This window comes from Microcebus murinus, chromosome 2, assembly GCF_040939455.1.
Source record: "Microcebus murinus isolate Inina chromosome 2, M.murinus_Inina_mat1.0, whole genome shotgun sequence".
In the NCBI taxonomy this organism is placed as follows: domain Eukaryota; kingdom Metazoa; phylum Chordata; class Mammalia; order Primates; family Cheirogaleidae; genus Microcebus; species Microcebus murinus.
Window position 1 is genome coordinate 27357037 of NC_134105.1, and position 23160 is coordinate 27380196.

General features: G+C 50.4%; 4 protein-coding genes across 6 annotated transcripts in view; 2 read left to right on the forward strand and 2 right to left on the reverse strand.

Moving 5' to 3' along the window:
• Window positions 1-1028: 1028 nt before the first annotated feature.
• MANEAL (mannosidase endo-alpha like) lies at window positions 1029-10018 on the forward strand. Its single transcript, XM_012779921.3, has 4 exons — window positions 1029-2167; window positions 3292-3401; window positions 4192-4268; window positions 6676-10018. Exons 1-4 carry the CDS (start codon window positions 1093-1095, stop codon window positions 7310-7312), a joined length of 1899 nt encoding a protein of 632 aa, XP_012635375.3. The 5' UTR covers window positions 1029-1092; the 3' UTR covers window positions 7313-10018.
• Window positions 9775-14475, reverse strand: YRDC (yrdC N6-threonylcarbamoyltransferase domain containing). The gene is made up of 5 exons (XM_012779918.3): window positions 14087-14475; window positions 13518-13632; window positions 13104-13223; window positions 10684-10826; window positions 9775-10350 (listed from the first exon to the last, which is right to left on the reverse strand). Exons 1-5 carry the CDS (start codon window positions 14473-14475, stop codon window positions 10281-10283), a joined length of 837 nt encoding a protein of 278 aa, XP_012635372.2. The 3' UTR covers window positions 9775-10280.
• Window positions 14476-14490: 15 nt separating this feature from the next.
• C2H1orf122 (chromosome 2 C1orf122 homolog) lies at window positions 14491-15746 on the forward strand. 2 transcript variants are annotated; one of them, XM_012779920.3, is made up of 3 exons: window positions 14491-14601; window positions 14833-15034; window positions 15274-15746. In XM_012779920.3, exons 2-3 carry the CDS (start codon window positions 14987-14989, stop codon window positions 15367-15369), a joined length of 144 nt encoding a protein of 47 aa, XP_012635374.1. In that variant the 5' UTR covers window positions 14491-14601; window positions 14833-14986; the 3' UTR covers window positions 15370-15746. The 2 variants fall into 2 exon arrangements, with proteins under 2 accessions (XP_012635374.1, XP_012635373.1); XM_012779919.2 differs by having other exon boundaries at window positions 14593-14735.
• A 126-nt stretch (window positions 15747-15872) lies between these two features.
• The window catches only part of MTF1 (metal regulatory transcription factor 1), a 51780-nt gene continuing 44492 nt past the window's right edge, over window positions 15873-23160 (reverse strand). For both annotated transcript variants that reach the window (XM_075996780.1, XM_075996777.1), the window contains exon 11: window positions 15873-21607. In XM_075996780.1, the coding sequence (XP_075852895.1) occupies window positions 21177-21607 (431 nt within the window). In that variant the 3' untranslated portion in view covers window positions 15873-21176. The remainder of the gene's footprint in view (window positions 21608-23160) is intronic.

The following is a 23160-nucleotide window of genomic DNA, read 5'->3' on the forward strand; positions in this document are numbered from 1 at the left end:
TTGTGGGTTGTGGTATGCAGGGAGATAGCTTTAGTTGATATGCAGATAGCTTCCTGTGATATGCAGGAAGTCAGTGGTGGGGACAGCAGAGCAGTGAGATGAAAACATCTCAGGCTTCTAATGACACCATTGGACCAGGGAATCTACCCATTCTGCCCCCCCATTGAACTTTCTGTTTTGTGAGTTGATACATCGCCATATTACTTAGGCCAGGTGGAATCAGGTATCTGCAACTTGGAACTGGAAGCATTTTATTAATACTTCATTCACACTTACCACTATAAATTCTCTCAAACTCAACTTTCCCGGACTCCAGACCTACTGACATTCCCCAAACTTGCTGCTCCTCTTTATGGGTTCCCTATAATTCATTTACCTCAGAAATAAGAATTGAGCGCCTACTATTATACCAAGTTCTGCCTTAGATATTGCAGGTAGAGCAGCCAATGAAAAAAGTTTCTGTCATCTTGGACCAGTAAATGAGGCAGACTATTAACAACGCTATTTTCTGAATAAATGAAGTAATAAGTAATGCAGTGTAGGAACTTGATCAATATTGAGTGAACAACTTGCTGTCTATAGACCAGCACCCCAGAACTTGGTGGAATTCACTCCACAAATGGCCGTAGAAGCCGAGTGTCAGATCCTGTTCTGGCAGCCCTTGGTGTCTGAAAAGGTGAGACAGACCGGGGACCTGCACTCTGGAGCTCCCAGCAGAAAGGTGGGCATGTACTGGGGGCTTACTCTGCAGGCCCCGTGCAAAGCACTTTACGGGAACCATCACATTTATCCTCACGGACTCCAGGAGGTTCTCCAAGGAGAGGCTGCTGGGAAGGACAACAGGTCTGCGACCAGGCAGTCTGCACAGTGCAAAGAGCTCGGGACAGCCAGTCCTGCCCCTGGGGTTCAGGCCTGTCCGTGTGACCTTGTGCAAGTCATGGTCTCCCTGCACCTGCAAGGCCCTCGCCAGGGTCCGTGGGGTCTGGCTCAGGGTCTGACTCCCGGCGCCCCTTTCCCCAGGTTCAGAGGCCGCCCGGGTGTGACGGGGGTCAGAGGGATGAGGGAAGTGGGCAAATAAGGGTGGCCAGTGAGATGGGGGCGGGGGTGTCAGCGAAGCCAGTGAGGAGGGATCCGTGCAGACGGAGACCTTGGGCAGAGAGCACCATGGACACTTGCTTTCTTCCCCGCCCTGCCCTCTGCTCCCGCGGCCCCGACCTTCTCCAGTGTTCCGGAGGGTCCGCATTCTCCCTCCCGCACCGGGCGCCTCTGCCCCGCTGCCCCAGGCTGAGAGGGACCCTCCTCGGCGGACTGAAGACGCGCAGTGACCTAGGCCCCTGCTCCCTCGGCCCCGGAACTCGCGGTTGGCGGCCTTCCTCTCCATCCTGCCAGTCCCCCCTCCGCCCGCGACCACTTGGTCCGCGCCGCGGCGTTCTGTGTGTGCCGGGCCCGCCCGCACTGCGGAGGCGGGGCTGGGAGCCGCCCACGCCGCGCTCGGGGCTCTGCGCGGCGTCTCGCTGGGACGCGAGCGGGCTGCGCGGCGCGCGGGAGTCGGGCGGGCGGCCATGGCGCGGCGCGCGGGGAGGTAGCCGGGCCGGCGAGGGGAGCGCAGGGGCCGCCATGGCCCGGCGGCGGCGCCGCGCCTGCATCGCGCTGTTCCTGGTGCTGCTCTTCGCCTTCGGCACCCTCATGGGCCTGCGCACGCTCAAGGCCCCGGACGGACTCCCGGCGCTGGGCCCCGGCCTGGAGCTGGCGCCCTTTGAGCGACGCCCGGAGGGGGCCCCTGCGCCCGCCGCCCGGGCCCCGGCCGCCCCCGCCGCGCCACCCCCGCCGCCGCCGCCGCCCCGCACAGCGGACCCTGGCAGCTCCCCCAGGCCGGCCCCCGCGGAGGCCGAGCCCGCCCCCGGGCAGAGTCTGCGCGTCTACTCGGACCTGCACGCCTTCTACTACTCGTGGTACGGGAGCCCGCGGCGCGAGGGCCACTACATTCACTGGGACCACGTCATGGTGCCGCACTGGGACCCCAAGATCTCGGCCAGCTACCCCCGCGGCCGCCACAGCCCCCCAGACGACTTGGGCTCCAGCTTCTACCCGGAGCTGGGGCCCTACAGCTCCCGGGACCCCGACGTGCTGCGGGAGCACATGACCCAGCTCAAGGAGGCCGCCATCGGTGAGCTCCCCCACCCGGGCGGCCCTGTCCCCCAGCCCCGTCCTTCGTCCCCACACCCAACTCCCGCTGGTCCCGTCACCGGGCTTTGGTCCCACGCGCCAGCCTGCCTGGCTTCTTAGCCTTTCCATCCCACTCTCATCCTGGGCCCACCACCCGGCACCGCCTTCTCCTTCTACTGTTCAGCCTCCTGACCTGGGCCCCGCTGACCCCTAACAATTCCAGGGCCCTTCATAGCGCGGAGCTGCTGGGAGTTTGCACCAGGAAAGGGAGGCGGAGTCTTCAAATGTGCTGGGCTCTAGGTGGGGAGATGGCGAGTGAGGCCTGGGTATGCTGGCCCCTCTGGAGCCTGGGGTGCTCTCTGCTCTCACACCAGGCACAGGGGGAGCAGCAGCTCTTCCTGTCGGCTTCAGAGAGGAAAGTTTGTCCCTGTCGCGTGATGGACCCTGCTGTTTGCAGGGGGTGGGGTGGGGTTAGGAGCTTTTTATCAAGTTCCCAGCTAGAAGAGAGGCCTCTGGGAGCCTCCTTTGTAGGCTGGGGAGGGGAGGCTCGCTTATTTCAGATATTGTCACTGAATTTTGCTGAATTTTACTCTACATTGCAATTTACCTGGAGATTGTTCGTGGGGGGGGGGTGGAATGACAGAGACAGGAGTGGGCAGTACACAAAGACAAGGTAAATAAGACAGGGGTTATCCTTAAGGATTTTACAGTGGAGGAGCAGACAGTCCATATGAATGTTATTTCCCAGGGAAGCACTGAGATGACCTCTCCCCGGGGTTCTTCTCCATGAGGGACATCAGAGGTGCTCCTCTGCTTCAGAGGTGGAACTGTGGCTTCCAGGTGGGTGTGGCGTTGTCCACCCGTCCCTTTGTTCTGCTACTTGCTGTCGCACTGGAAAGCCTGGCTTCTGCCCCGCCTGGTTCCCCAGCCGCTTCAGCACCGCTGGTGTGGACAGCTCCAGGGCGCAGGCTCTGGGATCCAATCTGCAGGCCGTCGACCTGGCAAGAGACTTGCTCAAGGCTTTTAGAAACCATTTTGCAGTTGGAGGGATATGTTTGTGAGAAAAAATCCTCTGTTGAGGGGGGTACTGCGAATCTCTGAAGTGGCCTCTGTGTTGTGTCTCAGGCGTCCTGGTCCTGTCCTGGTACCCACCTGGCATGGCTGATGATAACGGGGAACCCTCAGATGACCTGGTGCCTGCCATTCTGGACACCGCCCATCAGTTCAACATCCAGGTGAGTCTCCAAGAAGAAGTCACGTGCTCTCCATCCCATTCTGGAGATTTCCTCTGGCCTGCTCACAGGGTTAGTGCCTCTCTACAGAAGTTCCTGGCAAATATGTAGCAGGTGTGGTGTTGGGGGAGGGTTCAACGTAAATAGTGACTATGTCATTCTTATTTTCTTGAGTTCTGAGAAAACTAAATATAGGACAAATGGGAAACTAAATAAATGTTGCTTTTATTAAATAAGAATAGAGGGTGGGCGGGAAACCCCGGAAAATAAGTAGGGAAGAACCAAGTGGACCTGCAGACTGAACTCTGAACTCAACTCCCTGGTGGGAGGCAGCATCTCAAGGAGTAGTGGGCAACATGTGCTCTCAGCAGGTGGCTCACCTTCAGGAGGAAGGGCGGAGCTGAACTAAGCCTGTCATTAATTTCCCCAGATGTGCCGATCAAGTTAGTCACGTCCCACTTCTGTGGTGAAGGAAGGAAAACTACAGAGAGAAGCCCCCCTCCCCATTCCCCTTCCCTTGCCAATCACTTGGAGCTGGCACATAGTTTGAAACCTATTAGCCACCCTGCAACAGCCCACATGTGCCCTGCAGTGGGAGGGGGGCAAACTTCTCATCCCTCTTTCTTGGCCTTGAAGGGCAGTAGCTGTCCTCATCGCTACTGTGCTCACTACCGCCATGCCCTTTCCTGAACTCAGCCTCTGCTCAGGCTATGTTGGAGCATTAACCTTACATGTTGTGGCCCCTGGACAGGCACTCACCTGACCTATTATTACTCCTCTGTTTGTGGCACAGGTGGCCTTCCACATCCAACCCTACAAGGGCCGGGATGACATCACTGTACATGACAACATCAAGTACATCATTGACACGTAAGGCTATTCTGTGTGGGATTTTGGTGGGGAACAAAATGGGCGTGGAGGCCGGGTGTGGTGGCTCATGCCTGTAATCCTAGCACTCTGGGAGGCCATGGCGGGCGGATTGCTCGAGCCAGGAGTTCAAAACCAACCAGAGCAAGAGTGAGACCCTGTCTCTACTATAAATATTTTTTATTTTTTATTTATTTATTTTTTGAGACAGAGTCTCGCTTTGTTGCCTAGGCTAGAGTGAGTGCCATGGCGTCAGCCTAGCTCACAGCAACCTCAAACTCCTGGGCTCAAGCAATCCTCCTGCCTCAGCCTCCCTGGTAGCTGGGACTACAGGCATGCGCCACCATACCCGGCTAATATTTTCTATATATATTAGTTGGCTAATTAATTTCTTTCTATTTACAGTAGAGATGGGATCTCGCTCTTGCTGGGGCTGGTTTCGAACTCCTGACCTCAAGCAATCCACCCGCCTCAGCCTCCCAGAGTGCTGGGATTATAGGCGTGAGCCTCTACTATAAATAGAAAGAAATTAATTGGCCAACTAATATATATAGAAAATATTAGCCAGGCATGGTGGCGCACGCCTGTAGTCCCAGCTACTCAAGAGACTGAGGCAGTAGGATTGCCTGAGCCCAGGATTTTGAGGTTGCTGTGAGCTAGGCTGACACCACGGCACTCACTCTATCCTGGACAACAAAGTGAGACTCTGTCTCAAAAAAATTAAAAAAAATAATAATAACAAAATGGGGGTGGAGGGGAAGGTCGAGAGACACAAGAGCAGGACACCTGCATTCCCAGTGGCTTTTTTATGGTAGGAGAAGCTAGACTTAGAGTCAGTCAGCTGGGTTCCATTGCCAGCTCTGAGTCTCATGAGAGTGAGAGTTACATGAGTTAATGTATATGGAAGTGGCTCATGCAGTGCTTGCACATCATTTATTCATTCAAAACGTATTGAGTGGCCTGGCCAGGAGCAGGCTCATGCCTGTAATCCTAGCACTATGGGGGCCAAGGTGGGCAAATCGCTCAAGGTCAGGAGTTTGAAACCAGCCTGAGTAAGAGTGAGACCCCGTCTCTACTATAAATAGAAAGAAATTAATTGGCCAACTAAAAACATATATATAAAAAGTTAGCCGGGCATGGTGTCACATGCCTATAGTCCCAGCTACTCAGAAGGCTGAGGCAGGAGGATCGCTTGAGCCCAGGAGTTTGAGGTTGCTGTGAGCTAGGCTGACGCCATGGCACTGTAGCCCGGGCAACAGAGTGAGACTCTGTCTCAAAAATAAATAAATAAATAAAAACGTATTAAGTGCCTACCTGTGTCCAGGCACTGTCCTACGCCCAGTTATACAGCAGTGGGCAGGCCCAGCAAAAGTTCTGATTTTGTAACATTTACATTCTAGTGTGTGTTCAGGGTGGTCTGGGGCAGACAGTAATTAAAAAGCAAAAATCAAGGCCGGGTGCGGTGGCACACACCTGTAATCCTAGCACTCTGGGAGGCCAAGGTGGGAGGATCGCTCAAGGTCAGGAGTTTGAGACCAGCCTGAGCAAGAGCGAGACCCCCATCTCTACTAAAACTAGAAAGAAATTAATTGGCCAACTAAAAATATATAGAAAAAATTAGCTGGGCATGGTGGCACATGCCTGTAGTCCCAGCTACTTGGAAGGCTGAGGCAGAAGAATTGCTTGAGCCCAGGAGATTGAGGTTGCTGTGAGCTAAGCTGACGCCATGGCACTCACTCTAGCCTGGGCAACAAAGCGAGATTCTGACTCAAAAAAAAAAAGGAAAAATCAAATAGTGATCCATACTATGAAAAAATAATAAAGAATAAAGCCGGGCTTTGTGCCAGAGCATGCCCAAGAAGCTACTTTGCAGTGGGTGGTCAAGTGAGTCTCTCTGAGGAGACAACGTGTGAGCTAACACCTGAATAGAGTCAGCTCTGCAAAGACCTGGAAGTAGTAAATTCCATGCAGAGGGCTGGCAGATGCAAAGGCCATAAGATGAGACAAGCTTGACATGACAGCAGAATAGAAAGGCCTCGTGGGAAAGAATAGATGGGGCCACAGCAGGAACGGAGGTAGGCAGGGCCAGGTCAAGTAGGTGGGGTAATGAATGAATGGATTGCAGGGAGGCAGGAGTGGGAGCCTGGAGACCAGTTAAGTGGCTGTTGCCACAGTCCAGATGAAAGATGAGGGTGGCTCGGCTCAAGGTAGGGCAGTGAGGCTTAGGAATGGCAAGGCTGGGAGGGAGGAGGGTGGGAGGCCAGGTGTTTGCTTAGAGGCTTGATAAGTCCAACTGTGATTGGGTCCTAAACTATGATGTGGCATCAAGAAAGATCTCATCCATGTCTGGTCCTACAGCTGTGCTGGTCTCACCTGTCTAACTCAGGCTCTTCTCTCTCCTGACTCTCAGGTATGGCTCCCATGGTGCATTTTACCGCTACACGAACAGCATGGGCAAAAGCCTCCCGCTATTTTATATCTACGACTCATATCTGACGTCCCCTGAGGCCTGGGCTCACCTCCTGACACCGAACGGGCCCCACTCAGTCCGCAATACCCCCTACGATGGGGTCTTCATAGCGCTGCTGGTGGAGGAGGGCCACACCCACGATATCCTGGCTGCAGGGTTTGATGGCATGTACACCTACTTTGCTTCCAATGGCTTCTCCTTCGGCTCCTCCCATCAGAACTGGAAAGCTGTGAAGAACTTTTGTGACGCCAACAACCTCATGTTCATTCCCAGTGTGGGGCCTGGCTACATAGACACCAGCATCCGGCCCTGGAACAACCACAACACTCGGAACAGGGTCAACGGCAAGTACTATGAGACGGCCCTGCAGGCAGCCCTGACAGTCAGGCCCGAGATCGTCTCCATCACCTCCTTCAATGAGTGGCATGAGGGCACCCAGATCGAGAAGGCCATTCCCAAGAAGACGCCAACTCGCTTGTACTTGGACTACCTGCCTCATCAGCCCAGCCTGTACCTGGAGCTGACCCGCCGCTGGGCGGAGCACTTCATCAAAGAGAAGGAGCAGTGGCTGATGTGAGGGGCCTGCAAACCTGGCAATGAGGGGCTAACGTCCCAGCCTTGCTGGGAGCTGCCACCATGTGGGGCTCCACTGAGGTTGCAGGCACCCATTTATTCCCAAGTCAGCAGCTGGGTGCTTATGCGTGGGCCTTGAGCCTGTCCCTCAGGCAAGTGGTGCTGGGGTGCTCGCAGTGACGGGAAGCTAGGCCGTGTTCCAGAGAGGGAACAGCAGAGGCTGGCAGGCGACTGGACTTAGCCTAGGGCAGCTCCACATCTTCAGAACACTTTCACATAATTAATCCCTACTAGCTTTGAACTCTGGCAGGTTGGTGTTGTGTAGTGGAGTCCCCCAGTCACTGTTTTTGGAAGGGTGTCAGGGTCTGGGCCAGCATGCACTCTCTTCTGCCAGCCTGTGCCATCTCTTCAGGCCTCCTTCCCACATCATCTGTCTTCTCTAAGTTAGGGAACCATATTTGAGACTTTCTGAAAGGGAATTTCTAGGTTTAAGTTCCTCCCAGTAGATTCCTGCACCCAATCAGGACATGATCCTGAGCACTGGTTCAACACTCACTAATTGAGCACCTTACTATGTGCTAGGTGCTGCGGAAATCTTGACCAAGGAATGGTTCCTGTCCCTGACACTTGCAGGATCCAGCTTCCTTATTTGGTGTGGCCTTGTAGCTGGTGCCTGGGCACAGTTGGGTTGTTCTTTTTGCAGTTTTACCTAGTGCTGGGAATTCAGTTCCATTTCCTCTAAAAAAAATAAAAAATACCTCTGTGCTCCAGAGCTCACTTTTCCCAGACTTGGCTCCAGGGGGAGGACTAAGAGGACACCCCCCTCCCTTTAGCTGCCTGAACTGAATGACACCCACTCTCTAGAGCCATTTTCAGTGCTACTGTGATTTGTATTTATTAAATATGAAGTGGTATTCTCAAGTAAGCATTCCTTTTGCTCTCTTTAAGACCTCACAAATCTGACTTCAGTCAGATTCTGTGACTGACATATGGGCTGGGCTAGCTATAGTTTTACCACAATGAAGAGTGGATTTGCTTAAGAAATTATTAGTTTAGGGTTGGGTGTGGTGGCTCACACCTGTAATCCTAGCACTCTGGGAGGCCAAGGCGGGCAGATTGCTCAAGGTCAGGAGTTGGAAACCAGCCTGAGCGAGATCCCATCTCTACCAAAAATAGAAAGAAATTGACCAACTAAAAATATATATACAAAAAATTAGCCGGGCATGGTGGCGCATGCCTGTAGTCCCAGCTACTCGGGAGGCTGAGGCAGTAGGATTGCTTGAGCCCAGGAGATTGAAGTTGCTGTGAGCTAGGCTGACGCCACGGCACTCACTCACTCTAGCCTGATCAACAAAGTGAAACACTGTCTCAAAAAAAAAAAAAAAAAAAAGAAATTATTAAAGGAGATTTTTAGAGGAAATAGTTAACAAACTGATAGCTTATTTACAAATTAACTAATATGCTAATTACAGGGGCCCTAATTAAAGTAGGCCCCTGGAACACCTTCTTGGCAAGATTCTTAGGATATTCTTGAAAACATGTGCATTGGAAACCACTATACTAAGAAGATTGTGGGGTCAAGAATTGGAATTCTTATACTGGGGTACAAGAAGGGAGGGGGGAATTAGACCCCAATGGTCACCACAAGGACATGCAGCCCCAGTTAGGTAACTGATCCTAAACCCGGCTAGACAGATGAGCAGACCTGGCCAACTGGCTTAATTAGGGAAATCAGGGCAGGCAGGGCTGGACGTTGACTTGTAGTAATTCACAGAAGGTAGCAACACTGAGGCTTCGTTTCACAAATATACAATTTAATCATTCTCACACATTGCTGATGGCAGCATAACTGGAATTCAGTTCTTCTGAAGGCTAATCTCTATCAAGAGCCATAAACACGTTCATATACTGACCTAATATGCACACCCTAAGGAAATAATTCAAAAGAAAAATAAACCATTTACAAACATGTTTAATAGCAGGATTTTTTATATTAAAGAAAAACAAAGTTCAAATGCCCAACAATTACATTTAACACTCAGTACACATATGAATAAAGACAAAAAGCTGCTAAACTGGATTTAAATAAAGGTATTAGAAGCACATGGGTATAATTAACTATAACTTAGGCTCTCCCCACCAGGCAATACCACACTGGACCACTAGCTCTGCTGGCTCAGAAAGTGTTTGGCCTGTGGCTTCACACTTTTAATCCTAACCTGGTTCCAACTTAGGAGCCCCGTCCATGCCTTTGGTTACCTGAGACTTTTAAACAGCAGTGGCACCTCTAGTTGGTTTGAACCTTAAATGCCACCACTGAACGAAGTGGAGGGTCTTATAAGATTCCAAGTCTGTTATTTAAAAAAATCCATTTTCAGTTAAAAAAGAGGAGAGAAGTGGCTCATGCCTGTAATCCTAGCACTCTGGGAGGCCAAGGCAGGTGGATAGATGGATTGAGCTCAGGAGTTTGAGATTAGCCTGAGCAAGAGGGAGACCCCGTCTCTACTAAAAAATAGAAAAAATTAGCTGGGCATGGTGGCATGTGCCTGTAGTCCCAGTTATTCGGGAGGCTGAGTCAGGAGGATCACCTGAGCCCAGGAGTTTGAGGTTGATGTGAGCTAAGCTGATGCCACGGCACTCTAACCCAGGCAACAGAGTGAGACTATCTCAAAAAAAAAAAAAAAAAGGAAAAAAAAAAAAAGAGAAGAAACTTATCAGAACAAGGCCACCTAGGAATGTTCTTAACCTCCCCATTTGGCTTTTGACTGACATATTAAACTATAAATAATAAATATAACCTTTTCCCCAGCAGCTTCTGGGGCTTGGTCTACAGTGTTTGGAAAGATACAATGCCTAACGGGTCAGGCTAGTGATGTAGCTCCAGCGGCCTCTGCAAACGAGGCCTCGCCAACCACCAGTGGACAGACACATAGTATCCAGCACCAGTCCTCGGGCCTTCCCTCCGAGTTTCACTAGCAGGATCCATGTGAGGGAAGCAGCCCATATTTCTGTTGGAGGATGGCTGTCGTACTTTCCAGGGCACTGAGGAAGAAACAGAGGACAGTTAACAGTCTGACTTCCCAAAACCCAGAGCCCACCAGAGTCAGGTGAACAGGGACCTAAACTCGCTGGTCTTATTATGCTCCGTTCATCAAACTCTTGATGAATCCTTTTGAATCCTAAAGATGCCAGCAAACACTAGCAAACGTAGTCCTACTGCATCTTACGCTTTTCCATATCTGCCTGTACCCACTCAAGGCAAGACAGGAGTGACAACCTTCATTTTGTCAAAGTTTTTTTTTTTTTTTTTTTTTTTTCATCTTTCCAACCTCCCACAAGTCCTATTCCCATACCACAGGAAAGAGACTGACTTACCAGCCTGGACGAATGATGCCAAACTTTCCAGGTACAGATAAATCAACCACAGTGGAGCCAAGGCGACACTCAGGGCTCTGGCCATCCCCAATTGGTCCCCCATCAATGACCAAGGACAAATGAGGCCAGAGGTCTTGGAACTCCTAAGAAGAGAGAAACAAAGAGCATGGACACCATCCCTGGCATCTGCAATGATGTCATACCAGACACAGGGTTCATAAATCCATCAAAGGCCTCATAGTTTTAAAACAGGATGCACCTTCCTCTAAGCAGAGGAAGGAGGAACCTCATTTAGTTAAGGTCAGCTGTGCCAAAGACTAACACCTGCCTAGAGCTTAAAATCTTGCGATGGGTAGGCACGGTGGCTCAAAACCTATAATTCCAGCACTCTGGGAGGCTGAGGCAGAAGGATCCCTCGAGCCCAGGAGTTTGAGGCTGCAGTGAGCTATGATTGCACTTCTGTACTCTAGCATAGGTATCAGAGAGAGACTCTGTCTTTAAAAAAAGAAAAGAAAATCTTGCTGTGCCAAGAGGAAGTAAGTTCTGGATAGAAGTCCAGAGACAAGGGCTCTAACCCTGGACTTCCCACATCTCTGTGTGACTACATGCAAATTATTTTATCCAGGCCTATAAAACAAGGCAACTAGACTAGATGATCACCAAGTGTCCTTCCAGCTCTAGCACTGTGATCCTGGATCTCATTGCAACTGTGGATCAGGGTAGGGAGAGGAAAACAGCGTAGACTCTGCAAGTGCATGCCACCAGTCCTCAGGCCTTGGGCTATGGGAAGGATATTACCACGAGAACTACGGGTAGAACTGTCAACTAAACTAGAGCTTCCCCTACCCCCCAATGAAGACACTGCAGTGGCAGTTAGGCATGGAAATTTGGAACGGGGGATCATAAATACCAGTTACTATGTTGAACAGATTAATGATTGCTAACAAGTTAAGAACCTCAGCCTCTCCCTGCTGCATCCCCACCCTTGCTTCTTGAGTACCACCACCAGGACCAAATAAAACCTGTACTCCAAGAATGAGAAGGGATGGTGAACTCTCATCTTCCATGGCCCCTGAGTCCACTCTTTAGGTCTGGGCATGGTAAACCCCATCACCATAATACTATATACTCTACATTTAGTAAGAAGTGAAATTTCTGTGTCCTCATTCATTCTAACCTATGTAGCCAAGATGGGATTACAATGATCCTTGATTACGAAGCCAAGATAAGATTAGAATGATCCTTCTTTGACCTGTCTTGTGGCAGAGATAAGAGAACAGGGTCAGGAATCAAACACTTGGTTAAAATCTGGGTCAGTTACTTAATGGCTTTGTAACTTGGAACCAGTAATTTAATTTTTGGAGCCTTAACTTCTTCATTTTTTTTTACAGCACTATTGTAAAGACTTGTAACCTAACTGTATTCTACAAAAACTGCTAACTCCACAAAAACAGGAAGAACAATGATTTTGCTCACCATAATCTTTCTTGTGACTATAAAGACAGTAGAAAGAAAACACCAATTCTTCTGTTGGCCTCTTAAATGACATAAAATCTAAGATTCTTTTTTTTTTTTTTTTTTTGAGACAGAGTCTCACTTTGTTGCCCAGGCTAGAGTGAGTGCCATGGCGTCAGCCTAGCTCACAGCAACCTCAAACTCCTAGGCTCGAGCGATCCTTCTGCCTCAGCCTCCCGAGTAGCTGGGACCACAGGCATGCGCCACCATGCCTGGCTAATTTTTTATATATATATCAGTTGGCCAATTAATTTCTTTCTATTTATAGTAGAGACGGGGTCTTGCTCTTGCTCAGGCTGGTTTTGAACTCCTGACCTTGAGCAATCCGCCCGTCTCGGCCTCCCAGAGAGCTAGGATTACAGGCGTGAGCCACCGCGCCCGGCCCTAAGATTCTTTAATAAATTTTTTTTTGAGACAGAGTCTCACTTTGTTGCCTAGGCTAGGGTGAGTGCCGTGGCATCAGCCTAGCTCACAGCAACCTCAAACTCCTGGGCTCAAGCAATCCTGCTACCTCAGCCTCCCGAGTAGCTGGGACTACAGGCATGTGCTACCATGCTCGGCTAATTTTTTCTCTATATATTAGTTGGCCAATTTCTTTCTATTTATAGTAGAGACAGGGTCATGCTCTTGCTCAGGCTGGTTTTGAACTCCTGACCTTGAGCAATCCGCCTGCCTTGGCTTCCCAGAGTGCTAGGATTATAGACGTGAGCCACTGGGCCTGGCCTAAGATCCTTTAATTTAGACCCTCCCTCCCCTACTCCCTGCCTGCTGGGCAGCCTTCCCACTGTTGACCCCAAAGGGCGATTGTCCTGCCAGGCACTTCCAGTGCATCAGCGACCCAACTGGGTTAGGGGAAATAGTATTTGGGCTGGCGATGTTTCTGGAGGAAGGACTGGATAACTCACCTCGACATTCAGAGAACTGCTCTGGGAGCTGAGGTTGGCACTAGTGAGAGCAAGAGGTCCCCCAAACATCTGGGCCAAGTCTTGCATAAAGGCATGGTCAGGAATCCGGATGCCTACAAGCTATGGGGCAAAGGGATCATCAGAAAGGTTAGAGGAAATAAGGAACGGGTCTGGTCTGGTCTGGATTCTAGTGAAAGCCAAGTGGCCAGAAGGAAACTAGGGAAACAAAAGAAAAAAAAAATTTTTTTTTCCAACATTTAAACAGGAACCACTCAGACTGCTTTCTCTGCCTTTTACTCTCTCAGAGGAAGAGAAGAACAATCACCAATAGCAAATGGCGTTGGTAGGACCTCTGGCAGCAAAGTAACACCAAAAGCTGACTTTACACTCAGGAACAAGAGAAAATTGACTTACGGGAGTAAAGGGGTTCAGATCCTTGTTGAGAGCCTCGGAGCGTTCCATCACCAGGGTCACTGGGCCTGGCAACAGGTCTTTCAGGAGCTCCTCAGGTACTCTCACATGGCAGTACCTGGGAAACAAAGGAACGTAAACACACTCAAATCAAAGGGCCACTGGTGGTCTTTTCTGAGACTCTAGGCAGACCCAGGAAAAGGTCCGTCTGGGACTACAACGCAGTCGCACTGCTGTGATACCGAGTTAGCAGTAACGAACTCAATGTTTTGTTTTCTTCAAGACATTCGCTACTGTATCAAGTACTGTGTTTGTTTCCTGTTTTTCTTCTGCCCCGGCTCGCACAAAAGTGCCAAGAGAACAGGGCTCCTGCCTGCCTCATGCATCGCTGCGTCCCAGCATGTCGTTCGGGCCGGCACACATTAAGCGCTCGGTACACATTTCCAGTTCCGGATTCCCTGGTGAACCTGGACAAGCCCCTCCCGCTCTCTGCGCCTCAGTCTCCCAAGCCTGTCACCGGAAACCCCTCCCGCGGTGCCGCCCCTAGCAGGGCCGGGTCGGGGCGGCCTCACCTGTAGACGTCGGCCACGCGGCCCAGGCACACGGCCAGCGGCTTGGCCTCGCTGCGGCCCTTGAGGCGGTACACATCGCGCAGTGCCGTCGAGCAACTCGCCGAGCAGGCCAGGCCGTACAGCGTATCGGTGGGGACGGCCAACACGGCGCCCGCGCGCAGCTCGGCCACGGCGGCCCGCAGCGCCTCGGTCCAGCCGGCGCGCTCGGGGCTCGCGGCTTGCCCGGCTCCGCTCCCTGGGAGCCGCAACAGCCGGGCCCCCGGCGCCGCCGGAGCGGGGCTTGGCGGGCGGAGGAGGCGGCCGCTCCGGGAGTCCACGGGCCCCTCGCTCAGCCCCACGCTGGCAACCACCGCGGCCCTCATACCCCTGCAACGAAGCGCCGGAGACATCCGCTCAGACCCGCTTCCGGGAGGAAGTGACGTTCCCAACCAGCTTCCGGTCCTGGAGGCTCGGCCCCACCTCCGCGCCGGGCAGCTTAAAGGGACCACGACCCCCAGGAGGATTGAAGGAGACCGGTGGGGACGGGGCGGGGCGCAGCTTTGCAGCGCCCTAGCGCAGCGCTGGGGAGGGGGGGCGGCCGAAAGGGGGGCGGTGGTCGGGCCGCGCAGGCGGAGATGGAATGGGGCCCGGGCTCAGCCTGGTCACGGGGGTGAGAGGGGGTCCGTGGGGCGGGGGGAAGGGGCTCGGACCCGGACCCCGCGCAAGCGCCGGCCCTGACCGTCTGTCTCTCGTTCTCTCCCGGGCAGGGAGGCTGCCGGCGTGGACCGCGGGAAGGCGGGGCTGGGGCTCGGCGGGAGGCCACCCCCGCAGCCGCCCCGGGATGAGCGCGCCCAGCAGCTGCTGGACGCGGTGGAACAGCGGCAGCGGCAGCTCCTGGACACCATCGCCGCCTGCGAGGAGATGCTGCGGCAGCTGGGCCGCCGGCGCCCGGAGCCTGCTGGTGGCGGGGTCAGTGCCCACCCCGGACTGGGCCTCGGGGGTGGGATCTGCCCACTGGGTAGACTGGCCAAGGCCTAGCTTCCCCTGAAGTGGGGGAAGAGTGTCCCCACCGTTTTACCCCTAACCTTTGATCTGGCGAGAGGTTTTGGAAAAGTTAATACTATCCAAATGCCAGTGGCCATATCCTTGTGGGCCTAAGCCAAGGCCTTTCCTCGCTGCCTCACTTTTTTCCTTTCTGTTCCAACTAGAACGTCTCAGCCAAACCCGGAGCGCCCCCCCAGCCAGCTGTCTCCACCAGAGGTGGCTTTCCAAAGGATGCTGGCGATGGAGCTGCGGAGGCCTGACCATGCCCGAACCGGATGTCCTTACTTCTCTCCCCTCCCCAGGGCTGGTGGCCGGACTCTGAACAACTCCCTTCAATAAAGGGGCCAGTCTTCACTGGCAGTGGCTGGTACTTGGCTCTCAGCCTGGGGTGGCAGCTCTGCTAGCAGCTGGGTTCACTCCCACTTCATCCTGGCTGAAAGCAGTGCTGGGCTTTGAAATGTAGCCAACGAATACCCAGTCTGATTACCCGGATTTGGGCAGACTAGCAGTGCTAGCCAGAGTGGTCTGGCCTGCTATGGGGGATCTAGGTGGTGTTACATGACCATTTCATGCTTTGGGGGCTCTTAGCCCCACAAAACACCTTTAGCAGAGCCTTGATTAAAAGGAAACCTGCAGACTCTCCTGGTGACCGGCCTTTCCTTTCTGTCCCTTCTCTAAGACTCTGATGGCTGGGCAGGGGGGAGTGGTGGGAAAATGTCAACCATGGGCAGGGTCGGGAAGAAATGCCACAGATACTACCAGATTTAAATAAGCATTTAATTAGGATTTCATTAGTATTTAATATTGCTTTTTCAATTCAAAAAGTTAAATTTTCACTTCGTAGCAGATATTTTAAAGTACAATATTAAGTTTATACAAAATGAGCAATTAAGCAAACACCATTATTTCACATTCTTCAAAAATACAAATTCATATTTATTCTTTTTTGGGTTTGGAGGTTTCTTCCTTTGGAAGTACTGAACCTGTAACGTTTTCATATCGCTCAGTGGAAGTCCGTTGTTCCCATGTTTCACACTTAAATAAACTTGATAGACTTTTACATAATCCAAATAAAACTATTTGGGATTTAAAAAATTGTCACCAAGACCCCGGCCAATGATTAGTGTGTGTCAAAAAAGAAGGCTCTCGTGGGCTCTTGCCTTTCCTGGCTCGAAGATCCGAGCCAGTGATTTAGCAAAAATCTGTTTCCAGCCACCTTCCCCAAACAGGGACTAGGAGGAATTCACAGGATAAGGGAACAGCCACCTTGAACTCTGACCCCCACTCCCACATTCTCCAAAACACAACAAAGGATGTAGACTGTTGTGTCGAACAGCCCTTGGGAGGCCTAAGAACACAGGAGGAAAAGGGCAAGAGAAGCCTCTGACTTGGCATCACTACAACAATAACAAGGATATTGCAAAAAACATCCCTGGGTTTTGGTGCAAAAAGGTTTTATGAAAAATTTTCCCATAAGAAAAAGTAGAAACTGCATTGAGCTGAGAAAGTGACACTACATTATCGCCCGATTTTTGGCCCAGCAGGCACACCACCAAAAGGGCAGTGTGTGGTTTTGAACCTCACTTCCAGTAAAAAAGCTTGTACTATGTACACATTGACAAAAGATCCAGTTTAATTTGCATTTTTCAGTGCAGACTGAGAAGCCCTCTCTTGAACATGAGTAACAGTGAGAAATGCCCAGACTGTGGTCATCAGCTTTCCCTAAGAGCATGAGAAGAAATACAGGACCCTTACCCTCTCTCCCCCAAAAGTATGCAAGAGGAAACAGGCTAAAATGACCAATCAGAAATATGCATAACTCACTCAGTTTTGTTGCGCACTGCTCCCCCAATCCCTGTGCCAATGTTAAGGAGTGGACAATTTCTAATCTATGTCACAGCAGAACAATTTGCATATTGGATCTATGAAAATCTTTCTGCTTTGGCTGAAGTATCTTTTAAAATTTCTCCATTCTATAGCCTGAGAATTGAAGATAAAACGGATGAAGGTGGAGGAGAAGGAAGAAAGTTGATAAAACAGATTATTAAAAGCTTTATTTACTGGATTTAATGAAGGCTGGAGGCCTTTTTGCTTAAGGAACCAACACAGGTATTTAGTACAGGGAGCAGTATGGAAATGGCTCATGTTGCCTCCCTACTACCACCAACACCTCCCCAAACATATTTCTGATTGGTGGTGTAAGAAAATTGTAAACTCTTGAGCAATATTGTTGCAGTTCCACAAATCAATGGTTTCAGTGACTCTGGAGAAGTCTTTAAGATTAAGGACAATGGACATGATTATAAATATAAAAGTCTAGAAGGTGCCAGGTTTCTACCTAGGAACAACCTGTTCCTTCCTTTCAGGCATCACTTTGCAGTGAAGAGGGGAAAGATGGCAAGGGATCAAGAGGTGATGAAAATGGGCCTCAACAGTCAGCAGAGGAAAACAGGACCCACAGCAGATCTTCAGAGAGCCTGAGGGGCGCCCCGGGGCACACAGGGAAGGCTTGCATAGATTGAGCAGTTGCGGAGAATGCATAATAGTGTTTCCCTATGAACAACCTCATAGCACAGGGCTGTTCAAGTGGAAAAACGCGGCCAGGCCAGGGCCACATGGGACAACGACTGTCAAGCTACACATATTGCACCAAGGTAAGTGCTTTTCTTTTCACACCTCAATTTAACTTTTTATTCTGAGCAAAAAATAAAACTTTGTGGAAAGTATATATATGTATATATATACACAAAAGAAATTGCAGCAATTGGGTTAAAGATAAAATAACCTAAAGTGCTTTTTTATTTTATTATTTCTTTAATATACCAATATGAGGTTCTGCAAACTTGTCCCTCTGGACACATTCAGCATTATACAGAGTCTCTCAGGAAAACTCACCCACCTTCCATTATCCCCATCAGTCCACAGCCTTGACCCTGAAAATAAAACTCTCCAATCTACCGTCTTTCCCAGAGGTGAAAGAGATGCCCCTTCCCTTCTACCCAGAGAAGTCTTCACATCTTAAGGCCCCTCCTGGGCTTTGTACCATGATCTCCTTCTAAAAGAAGGTGGAATTCAATAAATGACACCACTTCTGTCACCAAACTAGTGGTGCCCCCACAAGAGTGGCCAGACCCTGCCAGGAAAGACTGGGCCATCTTCCCTCAATGCTCCCCCCCCATACCTATTTGCCTGGGAAGGGCCAATTTCACTAAGGCAGTTTGGTGGTGCCAGCCAGAGTTTCCTTACCACCTCCTAAACCCATGAACATCAATCCCTGGTGCTGAGCACCCTTTAAAGGGGCAGTCTACCTGGAGAGGCTAGTGGGAGCTCGAAGTATAAATCTACAGGGTGAAAATGGTTAAGTTTACCATGGGAAGAAAAAAAGGCTTGATTTACCTGCTAGACTTCTGCAGACCCCCCCTAAATTCCCTCTCAGTTCATTCCCAGGTTTGGAAAACCACTCTCCATGAAGGTTCTTTCTGGCTACAGTTTAGGCAAGGGCCCTCTCTTCTCCAAGGTCCTTGGCATTAGAGGCCAGGCTTATGGAAGGATGGGGGGGGGGGGGAAGCACCAGGAGAGGAGGGAAAGACTGCCTACCCTGGGGAATAAATCTCTTCACAACCACTCACTGGCATTTTAAGCACATTCCTGATTTTTCAAAAGCTGATTAAGATCTGATAGTCTCTCTTGTAATCTAAAATCACTCTCAAAAGGCAGATACTTAAACTTCTTCAGCTGGAAAAATCTGTCAAGCTAAACACTGATTAAGATGCTTCTTCATCACCCCCAGTCTTCGGAGAGTAGAAAGGCCACTGACCTGGGTAGTGCCCAACATAAGCACAGCCCTGGCTAGCCAGGAAGAAACAATATATAAACCATAGACACCTCAAATGTCTTTCCCGGGGCTCCTAGTCCTGCCTCAGCTCCCAGGGAGCCCAAACATCACCTAAACATAGAATGGACAAATGAGACAGTCATTACTGCTCTCTGGGACAGGCTAACGTTGGGGTCCCATCCACTACTCTCTTAAAAGTTGTAAACAGCAAGGGCCCAACCTCAAAGCTTCTTATGGTTGCAAGGCCCAGAGGCAGCCAAGGATAACTTGGGCTCAGCAGTTGGTTTTCCAGGAGGACTAACCCACTGTGGTAACAGAAGATTCCTCCTGCCTTTCCAACTTCTGCTGAGGTCCATGGTCCCTAGAACCCACCAGCCTTTTGGGGAGGGGATTGCAGAAAGTCAAAAAGTAATTAATTCTCCTAGCTAGACTACTGGAGTGAGAAGTCAGTTGGTTGTAGTTAAGCCCATTTCTCCTCATGGCAGTAACAACATTCACCACCACTGCCCTCTGGTCCAAGTCTGTCCCTGAACATCCTGGATGAAGGCAGGGCCTCTGGCTCCAAGGTAAATTATCTGCTCTGCATATTGTTGGCTGGCCCTGAGCAATGGCTCAAAGAACAGGGGAGTGACCAATGAAGATTTCCTTACATTAGGGAGTGGAAATGCAAGGCAAAGTTACGGCTGCCTTCTGCCTGACACTGTTGACTCAGAAGAACAGCCCTGTTTGTGGAACACTGCTATTCACACAAGGCAGGCAAAGGCTCTTTGGAGGCACAGGCCTATTCCACACCTCGGGCCATGCCTAGCTTCTAAGCTTGGTGAATTTGGTGAGCACTCATGACTATATTAATATAGCCAGTTGAGACAAACTTTCCATTCTAGTGTGGATTGTATTTTATGTTTTATTTTAAGAGGCAATGACTTGGAGCCAAAGGCAGACAGATGGATATAATTCTATACACACACACACACACAATTTTTTTTCCTATAACACAACTTAATGAAACATTCCAAATGAGATAACTTATTGCAACATTTCAGGCTTTTTGGTGGAAGGGGAATTTTTTGTTTTGTTTTACCCTGAGTAGAAGATCATCGTTTTATGTTTTTCTTTTTTAGAAATCACATGACTAAGCCGAGCAAGTCACATTCTCGTTTGCACTGTACTAGGCTGTATGCAAAATCCAGAGGGATGTGGGGCAGAGATGGGAGGGGGCAACCAAAGCCTGGCTAGAACCTCGAACCAGGACACCTGGCCTGCCAATTACATGCCACCTCATACCAACTCCCTTAAATCTGCACCTTCTCCTGATAAGCAAAATGCAGCCCTTCTGCTCTGAGGAAGCAAATACCATTAAAAGGAAGGCAGACCACCGACCGGCAGCTGGCCATACACCACATGTTTACCCTAGGACATAAACAGGGATGTTCTCCAAGGAAAATTCACTGCAATTTGCAAGCCCTGGCAACTGAGAAACAGAAAGAACCAGGAAGGTAAAGACTGTGATCGTGTTGCTAGAGCCTGCTCTGTACACACGTCATCGATAGACAGCAGTCAACAACTTGCCTAGGGCCTCTGCAGAACCGGGTCATGCCAGCAGCCTGTGGGCCAGGCCTTAAGCTGCCCATTTGTGCTGAAGAGGGCTGCAGGATGACCCCTACGTTATCCACCCTGAGCTCCACTGACACCAAGCGCAAACAAGGCCATCTCACCGAACTCTGTCTAACTCACAGCTGTCTCGTTGGCCTTTGCCACTGCCCTCTCTGATGGAGCAAGGGTCTGGCCTTCCGAGCAAAAGTCAGCCTCAGAATCAAAAGACACACAGGGAGGAGCAACACCCAACACACTGAACTCTCCTGCCCAATCCACAAAGACCCCAGTGCAAGTGATGGGCAGTACCAGATAGATGGAAACCACATCCTTTCATTTAGAATTTTTATGCATACGAGTAACCTTAATTTCCAAGTTCACATGACAAGCAAAAGTGACATACAGTGCAGCCAAACAGTTCATTTATAACTTAGCTTTTTTTTGTTGTTTTTTGTTTTTTTCCAAAGATTAGTTCCTTAAAATGGATGCTCCTGGGATGTGAACAAAGAAAATACATCTGAAAGGTGAGGATTTCAAACAGATTTCTTCATCCTTCAAATTTTCTGACCCATGATGGCAGGAATCACACCCACTGCCTCCTGCTCGCCTCCTGTCCAGGAGGTGAGCACGCGTGGGCCTTCACTTGGAGAAGCCTCTGGCCAGGCCCATCTCCTCCTCCCCCTGCAGCAGTGCTTCGATGGGAATCAGATGGGATGGGGTGTCCAGGCTCTGGAGGGACAGAAACTCTGACACATCCATGGCACTTAATGTTTCTGTATGAGGGTCTAAAGGAGTCTGTACTTGTCTGCTCTGCTCACAGGAGGAGGGCACGGTGGAGGATGACGACAGGGGGACAGGAGGTGAGGAAAAAGTCTGCGGTGGTAGTTGCAGGCTGGGCCTGTCAGGAGCCTGGGGGCTCGGCTCTGGAGGGGGTGGGGAAGAACAGCCCTTTCTCCTGCTAGACGCCCGCTCCTTTGCAGAGTCCCGGCATGCACACTGACACTGACATGCCTCCTCTTGTTTGATGATGATCACAGGAACACTGAGGCCAATCTGCTGTACAGAGCTCCCTGCGAGAGAGGCGAGAGAGACTGCTCTTCAAGTAGCCGCAGGGCAGAGGTGTGAGGGGCAGGGGTATGTAGACGAGGTGAGAGCTGAGTGCCAGGAGGCAGGGACAGTGGGAAGGATGGGTGCCATGCTCCAGGCTTTTCTCAGCTTTCAACTGGGCCACGTTCCCTCTCAGGGAAAAAGCCTGACATTCCCCAGCCCTGTATGACAAAGCCCCCGTTCTTTAGAAAGCTACACACACAATTGAGATGACCCTGTATTTGCAGCTTCATTTCCAGCCATTCTCTGCTGTACCCTCCACATAGCCACCTTTTCCTGACATGTTCTCTATACCTCTGGGCCTACGGGCTCTTCCTTATGCCTAAAATCCCCAGACGCTGCTCTTCTTCTGGAGAACTAACACTCCTCTTTCAAGCCCCAGCCCACTCCCTCCCTCTCTGTAGGCCTATGCAGAAGGCTAGCCCGGGTTAGCCAGCACCAAGCTACCTGGCACATGTGCACAGTGCTGCTGTCTTCCTTGCATGCCTCTCTCCATGCTGCTCGGGACTGGCTTAGTTCCCCCTGCCTGAGAGGCTGAGCCCCTTTAGGACATCTCAGCTATCTTTACAGCCCCAGTGTCTAACACACAGTAGGTATCACTGAATCTCCTTTTACACAGCAGGCCTTGCATGCACGCACATTCTCATTCATATCCATTCTCTCTCTCACATATGTGTTGTGCACATGCATGCTCTGAATTCAGCCAGGCTTTCTGGGTCTCAACAGAGCTAAAGACCAACAGGCAGGAGAACAGAGTGGGAATTGGGAGGCCTGGGAACTAGTGCTTTGGCTCCACCACAAATTTATTTATGACCTTGGGGCAGTCATTTAATTTTTCTGGGTCTCAGTTTCTTTTCTTTTTTTTTTTTTTTCTTTTGAGATAGAGTCTCACTCTGTTGCCCAGGCTAGAGTGCCGTGGCGTCAGCCTAGTTCACAGCAACCTCAAACTCTTGGGCTCAAGTGATCCTTCTGCCTCAGCCTCCCGAGTAGCTGGGACTACAGGCATGTGCCACTATGCCCAGCTAGTTTTTTCTATTTTTGGTAGAGACAGGGTCTCCCTCTTGCTCAGGCTGGTCTCGAACTCCTGAGCTCAAATGATCCGCCCATGTCGGCCTCCCAGAGTGCTAGGATTACAGGCGTGAGCCACCACACCCAGCCTTCAGTTTCTTAATCTATAAAAGCAAGAATTTGAATAAAAGGAACTTTCAGCTCTATACGAGTCTCTGACCCAGATGCTATTTCTTCATTACTGTAATTAGAAAAGAGTCCAGTGAATTAACAACTGCCTGCTTTAGCATTAACTGTGATTCAAACTTTTTTCTGCATTTACAAGTTGTATCTGAAAGGTAAAGAACTATTAGTACTTAAGAAATATTAAACATGGCATATATGCCAAAAGTACATTACCTTCTAATAGTTGTGAGAAAATGAAATACTCTAATAAACAATACAATGTGATGAATGTAACTGAAGGTGTTTAACGATTTTTAAAGTTTTAAAAACTGAGGCAAAGCAA